The 13008-nt window shown below is 48.4% G+C and overlaps 1 protein-coding gene across 5 annotated transcripts in view; it reads left to right on the top strand.

The window, feature by feature from the left end:
• UBR4 (ubiquitin protein ligase E3 component n-recognin 4) overlaps positions 1 to 13008 on the top strand; it is a 130655-nt gene that overhangs the window by 34028 nt on the left and 83619 nt on the right. For all 5 annotated transcript variants that reach the window (XM_042244749.2, XM_042244752.2, XM_042244751.2 and 2 more), the window contains exons 25-38: positions 90 to 319; positions 1684 to 1805; positions 2788 to 2885; positions 4452 to 4609; positions 5359 to 5568; positions 7306 to 7407; positions 7715 to 7815; positions 8062 to 8260; positions 8637 to 8825; positions 9240 to 9303; positions 11099 to 11290; positions 11837 to 11907; positions 11998 to 12145; positions 12578 to 12805. In XM_042244749.2, coding sequence (XP_042100683.1) covers positions 90 to 319; positions 1684 to 1805; positions 2788 to 2885; positions 4452 to 4609; positions 5359 to 5568; positions 7306 to 7407; positions 7715 to 7815; positions 8062 to 8260; positions 8637 to 8825; positions 9240 to 9303; positions 11099 to 11290; positions 11837 to 11907; positions 11998 to 12145; positions 12578 to 12805 — 2112 coding nt within the window. The remainder of the gene's footprint in view (positions 1 to 89; positions 320 to 1683; positions 1806 to 2787; positions 2886 to 4451; positions 4610 to 5358; positions 5569 to 7305; positions 7408 to 7714; positions 7816 to 8061; positions 8261 to 8636; positions 8826 to 9239; positions 9304 to 11098; positions 11291 to 11836; positions 11908 to 11997; positions 12146 to 12577; positions 12806 to 13008) is intronic.

Raw genomic sequence — 13008 nt, forward strand, 5'->3', positions numbered from 1 at the left:
TGGGGTCCGTACTGGCAGAGCTTGGCTTACACTGTGGGTTTTTTTTTTTTTTTGCCACAACTAACTAAGATCTTGGGTCTCTTTTAAAGATCTCGTCCTTCTGTAGCATCGACTGTACCACCATCTTGCAGCTGCATGAAATTCCCAGCCTGCAGTCCATCTACACCCTGGACGCTGCTGTCTCCAAGGTCCAGGTCTCTCTGGACGAGCACTTCTCTAAGGTGGCCGCCGAGACCGACCCGCAGAAGTCCTCTGAGGTCACCAAGAACCTGCTGCCCGCCACGCTGCAGCTCATTGACACCTATGCCTCTTTCACCAGGTGGGGCAGGCCGCCTGCCCAGAGATGTCAGAGATGGGGAATGTAAATGCTTGGGTGGTTTACTTTCCTGTGTAAATATTTTCTAGCATTTTTCTTGTAGGGTGCAAAGAGAGGTAACGCAGTTTTTCCAAACGCTATCTTTCCTGTTATTCACTGAGGTGAAGCTCTTTAAGCCTCATGGGACATAGGCAGAGAAGACGTTTCTCACTCATTCGTCTGTCTGGCTGGGTCGGGCCTCAGTTGCAGCCCTCGGGGCCGTCCTCGTGTCCCGGGGCTCCTTCGTTGCGGCGTGCAGGCTCCGGAGCCTGCGGGCTCCCTACTTGCAGCGTGTGGGCTCTCTGGTTGTGGTGCAGGGCTTAGTTGCCCTTTGCCACGTGGGGTCTTAGTTCCCCGACTAGGGGTCAAACCCTCGTCTCTTGCATTGCAAGGCAGATTCCTAACCACTAGACCACCAGGGACTTTGAAATCCTGAGGAAAACCTTTTCTTAATGAGTTAGAGAGTATTTTGAAACCCATTCCTTTCTATAATAAACATTGCAAATTGCACACCTGTAGACTTCTTTGTTTATTTTGCATAGTGTTTAAACATTTTAGAATTCATTTTCAGTGCATAAAAATTGGTAGTTTATTCACCATTCACAAGATGTCTGGCTTTTCTTCCATTGGAAGGATGGCAAAACTGTGCCTGTCTTCCCATGTGACAGAGCAAACTGCGGCTGAGGACTGGGTGCTTCTCCTTCGCTGTTCTGACCTGGCCCTTTTTCGCTCACTTGCTTTTACTGGTCCCTGTAGGATTTTACTCTCCAGTTCCTGTTTTATGGGACGTTGTTGCTGACAGGGACTTGGAGCATTGTAAAACTTCACCTGTCTTTCACTGTGAATGCCTTGCAGTGGACAGAGGACTGTCGCTTGAGGCAGACTGTTTGGACGGGTGTGAGCAGTAACCTTGAGCAGCAACGACGAGTGCTCGCTATGGGCCAGCTAGGGCTCCAGGCGCGGGGGCATAGCAGCCAGCAGCGCCGATGAGCCAGCGCCCTGTGAGAGTGTCGGGGCGCGAATCGGCCCATGGCTGACAGCACACGTTCCTGAGGTGTTGTTTGTTTGTTTTTTAAAGAAAAAAAGAATACTTCTCAGAGCCTGTGATATGTACAACGCCTGAGGCCAGGACAAGTAGGGTAGATAATGTTTTGTGAGCATTTCCAAGGATGGCATGTACCCAAAGGGGCAAGCACTGTCAGCTACATTTAGAGGATCAGGAAACTGAGCTACAGGTTCTCCATTTGTCTAGGGTTGTTTTTTTCCCTAACCAGAATGTCACTAGGTTCCTTCAGCTTTGGCATATAGCTCCCTCTTTTTCCCTCCAGAGCCTATTTGCTACAGAACTTTACTGAGGAGGGATCCACGGAAAAGCCTTCCCAGGAGAAATTGCGCGGCTTTGCTGCGGTTTTGGCTATCGGCTCTAGTAGGTGCAAGGCGAACACTCTGGGTAAGTGAGCGTGCTTTTGAATAAGACTGGTAATGCTGGTGTGGCTGGTAGTGCTGCTCCTCTCCCTGGCTGCCTGTTTACCACATTTACCATTTATTGGGATCTTCCTGTGTGTCAAGCATTGACATAGGTTGATCTGTTTTGACCTTTGCAGTAATCCTATGAGGTAAGTTTTATTATCATCCCCCATTACCCATTAGGAAACTGAGACTTAGGCTATTTGCCCATATCCTACATTTTGCAAGTGGCAGAGCTGGAATCCAAGCCAAGATCAGTTGGTACCAAGGCGTTAAGCTCTTTGACTGTTGGAAAGATCTTTGTTCTCCTTTCCATTTATAGAGATTAGGAAGACTATTGAGCTACTGCTTTGTGCTTGGGAAAACATATTCCTTGTGTTAGGAATGGTCTGATAGAAATTTGGGATGGGAAATCAGAAGGACTTGAGCAGGATTGGTGTTGTGTGATAGTTACCCTTTAAAATGTACAGGCATTTGTATATTCCTGCATTTCAAGGTTTAAGTACCCTTTTAATGTTCAGATAGTCTCACTTTTAGAAATTTAATCTCATTACTTCATTGACTGCTGTTCTTAATGTGCACTGATGTTCCCTGCCCCCAAGATCTGTGTTACGGAGAAAAGAGCTGGGAGTGCTGCCTGTTGGTAGAGGGTCTGGATGCTGTGTAGTGACTCACCCTCACTTTGCGTCTTGTGTTCAGTTGTCTTCTTTACTCCAAGGTTAGAGAGTGAATATGAGGGGCAGTGAGAATCTTATGATTGAGATTGTTAGTTGTTAAGCAGTTAGTAGTTTCTTGGACATGGTGCTGCTTTTAAACACGCTTCTAAGCTCTCTTAGTAATTATTTTGACAACCTGGGCTATAGTGTGTTTCTCTCTGCATTTGGGGTTGGCTTTTAAAATGCTGTGTGTCCTTCTCTCTCTCTCTCTTTCTTGTGATGATTCCTTGTCCTTTCTGTTGCCTCCAGGTCCAACGCTGGTTCAGAATCTACCATCATCAGTTCAGACTGTGTGTGAATCCTGGAACAATATCAGCACCAACGAGTTTCCCAACATTGGGTCCTGGGTGAGTGTCCATCTGTCCGGGAGTAGAACTTTGGAGCCCTGTTTGGTTTCTGCGTTCTGTTCTTATTCTTTAGGCTTAAGCTGGCTCCCGAGAGATCTTACCGTGCCGCAGTAGTAGTTGCTGTGGCTGAGCCTGTAGTCAGGTCCTTGAATTACCCAAATGATACTCATGATCACTTTGCCAGGAATAAGAAGTATGTAATTGTGTTATAGGATAGCCACTTTATTACAGCAATACAGGGCTGTGAATAGCATATGTCCATCTATACACTGTTGTTTTCACTGAGTCTAGGCTGCAGTACTAAATGGTCTGTGGCTGGTTGAATCCATGGATGTGGAACTGCACGTACGGAGGGCTAACTGTAATGTATACATGGATTTTCGACTGCATGGATGGTCAACACCCCAACCCCTGTGGTATTCGAGGATCAACTGCTAGGACCCTCAGGTCCTTCATCTGTTAAACACTGGGAGGTGAAGATCAAGGATATTAGATGGAAAGTGCCTAGCACATTTTCTGGCACGTGGATTGTCAGTAAATGTTAACTGTTTCCTTTCCCTTTTAGGTTCTATGTCAAGAACCTGCCCCTTCTGCCATAATTTTATGGGGCAGCATTTAAGTTCTCTGGGCTTTCAGAAGACTGCTGAAGCTTCTGTCAGTCCCCTTGACCTTCCCGTGTGCCGTCCTCAGACTAACCTCTGTTAACAGATTATTGTGTTATTCCAGTTCTTTGGGAAAACCAAGTGTTATAATCTTATTATCCTTGCTTTGTAATCGTGACCTCTATTTACATCACCCGGAGCTGTAGTGCAAGGATAATTAAGATATTTGTAATGGGGAATCAGATGCATTGTGAAATCCTGATCTTTCCCTTATTAGAGGCAAACAAGCATAGTTTTAATATTAAATATAATATATCCTAATTCTTTGAAAAGTGGTATTGGGTGTCTTAACTTTGTAGTAACTAAATTTTAGCTCAACTTTACCTTTTCTGTTTCAAAGACCTGGTTTCCTTGTGGCTGCGCCGGCTCCTCCTTGCTGTGCGGGCTTCTCTCTAGTTGCAGTGAGGGGGATGGCCCTTTGCTGTGGCACGCAGGCTCCTCGTTGCGGTGGCTTCCCTTATGGAGCTCGGGCTCTGGGGGATACAGGCCTCAGGAGCTGGGCTCCCAGGCTCTCCGGCACAGACTCAGTAGTGGTGGCACGTGGGCTGAGCTGCTCCCGGGCGTGTGGGGTCCTTCTGGACTAGGGTTCGAACCAGTGTATGCTGCACTGTGAGGTGGATACTAAACCGCTGAGCCACCAGGGTTGCCCTTTTAAAATTTTAACTCGTACTAACTAAAATTTGGTCACTGCTTCCTTCATTCACTCTGCTCCACTCCCTTCATTCACTCCGCTCCACTCCCTTCATTCACTCCGTTCCACTTTCCTTCCCAGGGTGACTCAGAGTGTATATTGAATAGAGTCCCTGTCTGTGAACCCCAGTGGGGTCTTCGATTTTTTCTTTGCTCGTGTAAGCATCTGGAGATGGATGGTCTCTCCATTTATGTCTGCTTTGCCTCCTTTCAGCGCAACGCCTTTGCCAATGACACCGTCCCTTCTGAGAGCTACATCAGTGCTGTGCAGGCTGCCCACCTGGGAACGCTCTGTGGCCAGAGTCTGCCCCTGGCTGCGTCCCTGAAGCACACCCTCCTCTCCCTGGTCAGGCTGACTGGAGACCTCATAGTGTGAGTACCAGCTGCGTAGCCCTGAGTGCTCTTCGCGCCTGCGCTCTGTCATAGCTGCAGGAAGACAGCGAGAGTTACAGTAACTGTGTGGTAGTGCTTGTTTTGCCTGCTTCTATAGCAGAGAGAGCCTGTGGCTTTAGAGTGTGAGTGTCTCCCTGGAAGGATTTTGAACGTAGATGTGGAGGGCACCAGAGGACTTCCCCCTCTTTATGTGTAGAGTGTTTCAGAAGAAACACGCTGGCTTTAAATCATACTGTGACGTGGAAGTGCTCTGGGTTTAAGTTTTAAGGTGACAATGACATATTTGAGGTCATGCTTCTCCAGGTTCATTGCAGAGCTTGGACATTGCCAGCGTGGGGACTAGGGCAGGCTTCCTGTACACGGGTCACGAGTAAAGTCTTGTGTCTCATTGCCTTAAAAGTGATCCAGATTCCTGCCAGTTCTTCTAGAAAGGTTGTCTTGGAGGGTTACTAGCTTAGGTTGCAGTAAATTTTCCTTTCTAAGTATTACAGCATACATCTTATGTAGTTAATTTAATGTTTTAATGAGTGGATTTTTCAAATGGAAATGATTTTAACTTCTGATACAGTGATGAGAAAGGAGACCATGAAGTAGCAAGACTGTGCCTGTGTGAAAAACAACTGTCCCGGGAAAAAAGCCCTTCTCAAGAAATGGCTGGATTGCCCTCTCCTCCCCTTGCAGCTGTTCAGAGTACATTCACTGATTAGATTCTGTTTTCTTTGCTGAAGCTGGTCCGATGAGATGAACCCGGCACAAGTAATCCGGACACTGCTCCCCCTTCTTCTGGAGTCGAGCACTGAGAGTGTGGCTGAGATCAGCAGCAACTCCCTGGAGCGCGTCCTGGGCCCCGCGGAGTCTGATGAGTTCTTGGCTCGTGTGTATGAGAAGCTCATCACCGGCTGTTACAACATTTTGGCCAACCACGCGGACCCCAATAGGTGAGCCCGACTGGGGAGAGGCTGCCGGTCCCTGTGGCTTCCTGCTACTCCCGGTAAAAGACACCAGCACTTGCTTCTCTCTGTCATTCATTAACAGCCTACGATTGTGCCTTTTTGAAAAATTAAGTTTTGGTTATGTTGGTTACACTGGTTCTTTGCTGTTGCGCATGGGCTTTCTCTAGTTGCTGGGGAGCTGGGAGGTGGCTCCTCTTCGCTGCTGTGCGAGGACTTCTGTTGCAGTGACTTCTCATTGTGGAGCATGGGCTCTAGGGTGCGGGGATTTCAGTAGTTACGTCTCAGGCTTAGTTGACCCAAGGGATGTGGGATCTTAGTTCCCAGACCAGGGATTGAACTTGTGTCCCCTACATTGGCAGGTGCATCCTTGATCCCTGGGCCACGAGGGAAGTCTCTGGTTGTGCTTTTTAATAGAAAGTTCTGTGTTTGTGTTCATTTTGCCTTCTTGAGGACACATACGGAAACTTACTTGGAATCCTCTCCTGTGATTCATCCTTAGGAACAAGCACGCTGCACTAGATGTGGTGATGTGTGCAAAGGAGCTTGACACAGTCTCTAACATTTTTGCGACTGTGCTTGTGAGATAAATGTTCTGCGGCATGAAGGTGGTCTCATTGCGCTCTTTGACCATGCTGGTGTAGGCCACGTTGATGTAGGCGAGTCTTAAAAGAGCAGTTGAGTACAGTTGTATCCCACTGAGAACTATATAGATAAACGGTTCCAGGTATTGGGATTTTCTGCCTTCTTCTTGTCAAGCAATCCAGGTTTTCACCAGAGGCTGCTGCTTTTTTTCCCTCTCTCCCTACTTCTCTTTTGTCACTCCTCCCTGCCTGCGAAGGCGGGAGACGTAGGTTCAGTTCCTGGGTCAGGAAGATCCCCTGGAGGAGGACGTGGCAACCCACTCCAGTACTCTTGCCTAGAGAAACCCATGGACAGAGGAGCCTGGGGGCCGCAGCCCATGGGGTCGCAGAGAAAAGTGACGTAGCATGCCTGCGTCTCCCACTTCCCTTACGCCCTCTCTCCCCCTCCAGTTCTCCCCTCCCTTCCCTCCTCTTCCTGATAGTTTGAGATAACAGCTCTGGTTCTTTGAACTCTTAGCTACTGACTGCATCACTTATCTCAGATTTTAGGAATTTTTTGTTCTATTGCAGTTTTAATTCCTCATTTATTTAGCAGCTGCTGTATGCCAGGGTTTATGCCAAGCTTTGACAAAATAAAACTAAATATTGCCCTCAAGGTGTAGCTGTAAATAGGCTTAGGATTTTTTTTAATAGTTTAAAATTGGGTTTTTTAAAATATATTTTAAAACCTTACTTTCGGCTGTGCTGGGTCTCTGTTGCTGTGTGGGCTTTCTCTGGTTGTGGGGAGTGGGGGCTGCTCTCTGCCTGTGGTTCGTGGGCTTCTCCTTGTGGCGGCTTCTCCTGTCGGGGGCACAGGATCCAGGGTGCTTGGGCTTCAGCAGTTGCGGCTTGTGGGCTTAGGAGTTGCACCTCCTGGGCTCCAGAGCACAAGCTCAGTGGTTGTGGTGCATGGGCTGAGTTGTCCCATGGCAGGTGGGGTCTTCCCAGACCAGCAATCGAACCCGTGTCCCCTGCATCGGCAGGTGGGTTCTTTACTGCTGAGCCACCAGGGAAAGCCATAGACTTCTGAATTTTTAAAGGTAGTATTAGGACATCAAAGCAGCCCTTGTTTCTATAGTTAATTTTTCTTTTGGATTTTCAGTGGACTCGATGAATCCATCTTAGAGGAATGTCTCCAGTATTTGGAAAAGCAACTGGAGAGCAGCCAGGCTCGTAAAGCTATGGAGGAATTTTTCTCTGACAGGTGAGCTCCGTTGCGTTCTTCTCAGTGAGGGTTTCTGAATGCCTTCCGGAAGCAAGGACTGTGTTGACCTGGTTGCTCTCTCGGGAAATACAAAAGCCTGCTTAGATGTTTGTACTTCTGGGAGGACTGGTTAGCTGCTGGCGCCTTGAGGTTATTGGTGAAGGGGGTTGTTTTTGACTCGCTGGCATTGTTGACTCACAGGTGACAGTTCTCCTAGAGGGGATGAGATTGTGAGGAAATAGAAGAGGGTGCTTTTTATGTGACACTTAACATGATTCTTCCATTTTTTTCCCCTCCTGCCTTTCAGTGGAGAACTTGTGCAGATCATGATGGCAACAGCCAATGAGAACCTCTCTGCTAAATTCTGTAACCGAGTTTTGAAATTCTTCACTAAACTCTTCCAGCTGAGTGAGTGGCAGCTTTTAATAATCTTCTTAGGGGAACTTTGATGTCCAGCTAATGACTGTGCTTACCTTCTGCCCGAGTGTAACTACGGCAGGAGAATGCTAACAAGTGGAGAGAATTCCTCAGAGAAAGTTTGGAAGGAAGTCGAAGGCTTGCTTGGAGCCTTTCCCCCTTCCCTGGCTCACGGTCTGGGCCTCTTCCCTCCCCCCGCCCTCCTTCACTGACTGTCGCCTCTCGCTCTGTCCCCAGCGGAGAAGAGCCCTAACCCGAGCCTCCTGCGTCTCTGCGGCTCCCTGGCCCAGCTGGCTTGCGTGGAGCCTGCGCGTCTCCAGGCATGGCTCACCCGCATGACTGCATCGCCCCCCAAAGATTCCGATCAGCTGGACGTGATCCAGGAGAACAGGCAGCTGCTGCAGCTGCTGACCACCTACATTGTTCGGGAAAACAGGTAGCGCGCCCGCGCTCATATCACGCGTTCCGACAGCCCCAGCAACAGGGCGAGAGTGTTTGCAGCTGTGCTTCCTTCAGCCGCAGTCAGTCCTGAAGCATTTGCAGCGATCCCGCAGCCCCCTCTCGATAGACTCAAGGACTCTAGCGTACCTCCTTGATTTTTCCCCTGAGGAAACTTCTGCAGTGGCTTCTCCTGGCAGTTGTAACACGTGTGATTGTTTTATGGTCTAGCAGCCCAAGTGCACGACTTGGCTTAGTGAGTGGTCATGCATTTAACGCTTAATTGTAAACGCTTCCTAGAAATTCTGAATTCTTACAAATTCAATACTGAGTCCTACTGAATATTTACCAGTGCGCTGTTTCTTTTCTACCAGTCAAGTTGGGGAAGGTGTGTGTGCTGTGCTCTTGGGCACCTTGATCCCCATGGCAACAGAGATGCTGGCCAACGGTGATGGGACCGGTTTCCCTGAACTCATGGTTGTCATGGCTACCCTGGCGGGTGCAGGTCAAGGTGCTGGCCATCTTCAGCTTCATAATGCTGCTGTGGACTGGCTGAGTAGATGGTAAGAAGATGAAATGGGAGGGTTGCATCTGTATGTGACACTGTTGCTCTCAAGGGGGATAGTTAATTGCAGGCTATTTTTTTTGTAGCTCAGAGTGAGTACAAAAGGAACTTGAAGCTCTGTCTTTTTATTGGGGATTATTCACTGCAGATTCAGTCAGTTCACTTTAGATTTAATCTCTGCTCTTTTATTAGTAGAGTTTCTTATTCATTATTCCTAGAAGTCTTGGGAAAGTGTACCAACTATCTCTGATAGGAACAGAACCCCCTAATCGCTGATGACCCATATAATTTCCAAAGAATGCCTTTATTCACTTTGTCTACAAATTGATGCAAGATCCATGGAAATGCTTCCGTTCTTTGGTTCCTTAGATGATTTTGTGTCCCATCTCCCCCGCCTTTTTTTATTTGGCAGCAAGAAGTACCTGTCCCAGAAGAACGTGATTGAAAAACTGAACGCTGGCGTCATGCATGGAAAGGTAAGGAGGGTGAGGGGCGGCGGCGGCCAGGGAGCGATGGAAGTCCCGTTGCTGTTGGTTTCTGTCCCTGGAGCCCCTGCAGAGGGGAGGCCCAGGGTCTCAAAGGCCTCGAAGTGTGCCAGTGCCAAGGGCACACCCACAGTCCTCTTCTTGGGGCAGGAAGTGAGCCCGAGGAAATGCTCTGCAAACAGACATCCAGCAGAATCCTTCTTAAAACAGTGAATTTCTGCCATTTTTAGATATTGGCATTCTCTGGGAAATTGTTCGCTGCTCCTGCATCGGAATTGTGTGCTTGAGTGTCAAATGTGGGTTAGCGTTTACCTCCGCATCTCCAGTCCAGATGCTAGAATTGTTCACGTTATCTGGAGGCTCAGGCCACTGTGCTGAGAAGAAGGGTGGCAACTGGCAGAAACCTTGCATTCGAGCATTTTCTCGCTCCACCCAACCTGCGAGCCTGTCATTGTGGCTAATTTAAATGTTTTTCACTAATGGTTAAAAAAATGATTATGGCAGGGAAAAAAGCCAATGAGAGTTTACTCATGCTTTAATGTAGTCTTTTTATCTCTTTTCTTGAGGTGTAATTGACATAGAGTGTTAGTTTCAGGTTTACACTGTAGTGATTTAATGTTTGTATACATTGCAGAATGACCGCAGTCTAGTTAGTATCCGTCTCCATACATAGTTAAGTTAGTATCCGTCTCCATACATAGTTAGATTAGTATCCGTCTCCATACATAGTTAAGTTAGTATCCGTCTCCATACATAGTTAGATTAGTATCCGTCTCCATACGTAGTTAAACTTTTTTCCTTGTAGTGAGAACTTTCAAGACCTACTCTCTTGGCCACTTTCAGATATGCATACATTAGCATTAACTCTAGTCTCCATGCTTGGCATCTCCTCTCCATGGCTTGCCTATTTTATGACTGGAAGTTTGTCTTTTGACTCACATCACCCGCCTCACTGAATCGCCCTCCTACCCCCGGCCTCTGGAACCACCACTCCGTTCTCTGTGTCAGTCTAGTTTTTCCTGAAGTGATTTTTGTGTCTGTTTCAACTTTATTCTCCTGGTTTATGTGGTACTTCATTTTATAAAATTTTAAAAAATATATTCATTTATTTAGCTGTGCTGGGTCCTTGTTGCTGCTTGGGCTTTCTCTAGCCACCGCAAGCAGGGGCTGCTCTCTGGGATCAGTGGCCCCTCTTGCCGTGGCAGCTGGGCCCCGGGGCTCGAGGGCCCCGGCAGCTGCGGCCCCCAGGCCCTCGGGCACAGGCTCCGTAGCTGAGGCCCCGCGCTCATTCGCTCCGTGGCGTGTGGGGTCTTCCTGGGTCAGGGACCAAACCCACGCCTGCTGCATTGGCAGGTGGGCTCTTTACTGCTGGACCTCCAGGGGGGCCCAGTTTATGGCTTTTAAGGAGTCGCCTTTGTGCTTAAGGGGTGAGTCATACTGATGGCATACAGTTTCTTTATTTTTTAAAGTTTTAAAGTTTTGGTCACGCCATGCAGCATATGGACTCTTAGTTCCCTGACCAGAGGTCAGACCTACATCCCTTGCATTGGAAGTGCTGAATCCTAACCACTGGCCCCCCAGGGGAGTCCCCGTGCAGTTTATTGACCAGCTACTTGCTGTTGCGTGCGAAGAGCTAAGGAAATAGATAATTAAGACATGCTATTTTTCTTCTCTGCTTTTTGTGCTGTTCCTTGAGCTTTATTGGAAAAAGCGTGAGAAAACACAGTTTGCATGGTGATGGAATGTGGAGAGCTGACCTTTCGTGGTGTGGTGGTCTTCTTTATAGCACGTGATAGTCCTCGAGTGCACGTGCCACATTATGGCTTACTTGGCTGATGTCACCAATGCCCTGAGCCAGAGCAACGGCCAGGGGCCGAGTCACCTCTCCGTGGATGGCGAGGAGCGGGCGATCGAGGTGGACTCCGACTGGGTGGAGGAGCTGGCAGTGGAAGAGGAAGACTCCCAGGCCGAGGACTCAGTAAGTGGAGTGACCACCACAGTCATGGCTGACCGGCACTCGCAGAGCTCACGTTACCAGGCCTTTGGCCTTCTGTTTTGGCCCCTGTGCACTTCAGGGCTCTTCCCAGTCCTTGTCGCGTATTCCGAGCTTTCATGACTAATGCCAGGCTGATTTTCCAGGCCTGCAGAACAAGTCGTAGGACTCTAACCTCTGAGAGGAAGGACCCTTAAAAACAAGCCTGGGCCTTCTTCCCTCTAGAGGCACTTGGGCTGCCGTTCCCACTGGTTGTTGCGTCCAGAATGGAGTTTCTGTGATGAGTTTTTCAGGGGGATGGTGTGAGCTGCGTTGTAGAGGAAGCGTAAGGTTTATTTTTTTCTTAGCCACAAAACCTGAAGGTCTTATCTGAAATTGGATCACATTTATAGCCTGCAAGCTCTCCCCAGCTGGAATAGGTTTCTACGAGTCATTTATGAAGTCAGTGGTTTATTTTCCATAGGGTGTGTTTTTATGGGTGCCTGTGTGGAAGGATGTATTTCTGATTTAAAAAATTTATTATCTTTGAAGGATGAAGATTCTCTTTGCAATAAACTCTGCACTTTTACCATCACTCAGAAAGAATTCATGAACCAGCATTGGTAAGAGTAGTTTTTCCTTTTTGGTGGGGCTTTCCAGGCCGTTGATTTTGGGGACTTCTGGACTCATTGCCTGGTTCTTATTCTTTCTAGGTACCACTGTCACACTTGCAAAATGGTTGATGGGGTGGGTGTGTGCACAGTATGTGCCAAAGTATGCCACAAGGATCATGAGATTTCCTATGCCAAATATGGATCCTTCTTCTGTGACTGTGGAGCCAAAGAAGATGGCAGCTGTTTGGTGAGAAATTAGAACATTCCCTTGGCTCTAAAGGGTGACTTGTTAGTGATACAGATGTGTAAGCCAAACTGGGAACTTCCCACGTCACCTTCATGGTGTCCTGGGTCTAGGACCAAGTTCTGGTTCTGTCAGTGATCAGTTGTATAGTCATGGCCTAAACACTTCACTTAGGATAGTAGAACTTGCAGTATCCTTAGAGATCTTGCAGTGTTATCAAAGACCCTACCCCAATTTTAAGACCTGTCATTATGAGTGGGTAAAGTGTTAGCTATTAGGGGAATACCACAAAGATTAGAATTCAGGCTTTTGGATATTCTTTAAATGGTTAGCCAGTCTCCCCTTTGAGTCAGATTTTTCCTCCGAGATCTTAGGCAGTATTTCATCTGCGCTTGTGACAAGAAATTGGGGGCCTCTGACATTTCCTGTCCCTAGGCTTTGGTGAAGCGAACTCCCAGCAGTGGCATGAGCTCCACCATGAAGGAGTCAGCATTTCAGACTGAGCCCAGGGCTTCAGAGAGTCTCGTGCGCCACACCAGCACCGCCCCGGCGGACAAGGCCAAGGTCACCATCAGCGACGGAAAGGGTGCTGACGAAGAGAAGCCCAAGAAGAGCAGCCTGTGCCGCACCGTGGAGGGCTGCCGGGAGGAGCTGCAGAACCAGGTGGGGCCTGGTGGGAGGAGCTGCAGAGCCGGGTGGGGCCTGGTGGGAGGAGCTGCAGAGCCGGGTGGGGCCTGGTGGGAGGGGCTGCAGAGCCCGGTGGGCTCTGGCGGTGCACAGCACGGGAGCAGAGCGTGGAGCCTGGCACAGCGCTCTCCTTCCCATTCCACCAGTGGTTATTTTGTCCTCCAAGGTTACTGATATCC

The sequence above is a fragment of the Ovis aries genome, chromosome 2, assembly GCF_016772045.2.
Source record: "Ovis aries strain OAR_USU_Benz2616 breed Rambouillet chromosome 2, ARS-UI_Ramb_v3.0, whole genome shotgun sequence".
NCBI classification, from domain to species: Eukaryota; Metazoa; Chordata; class Mammalia; order Artiodactyla; family Bovidae; genus Ovis; species Ovis aries.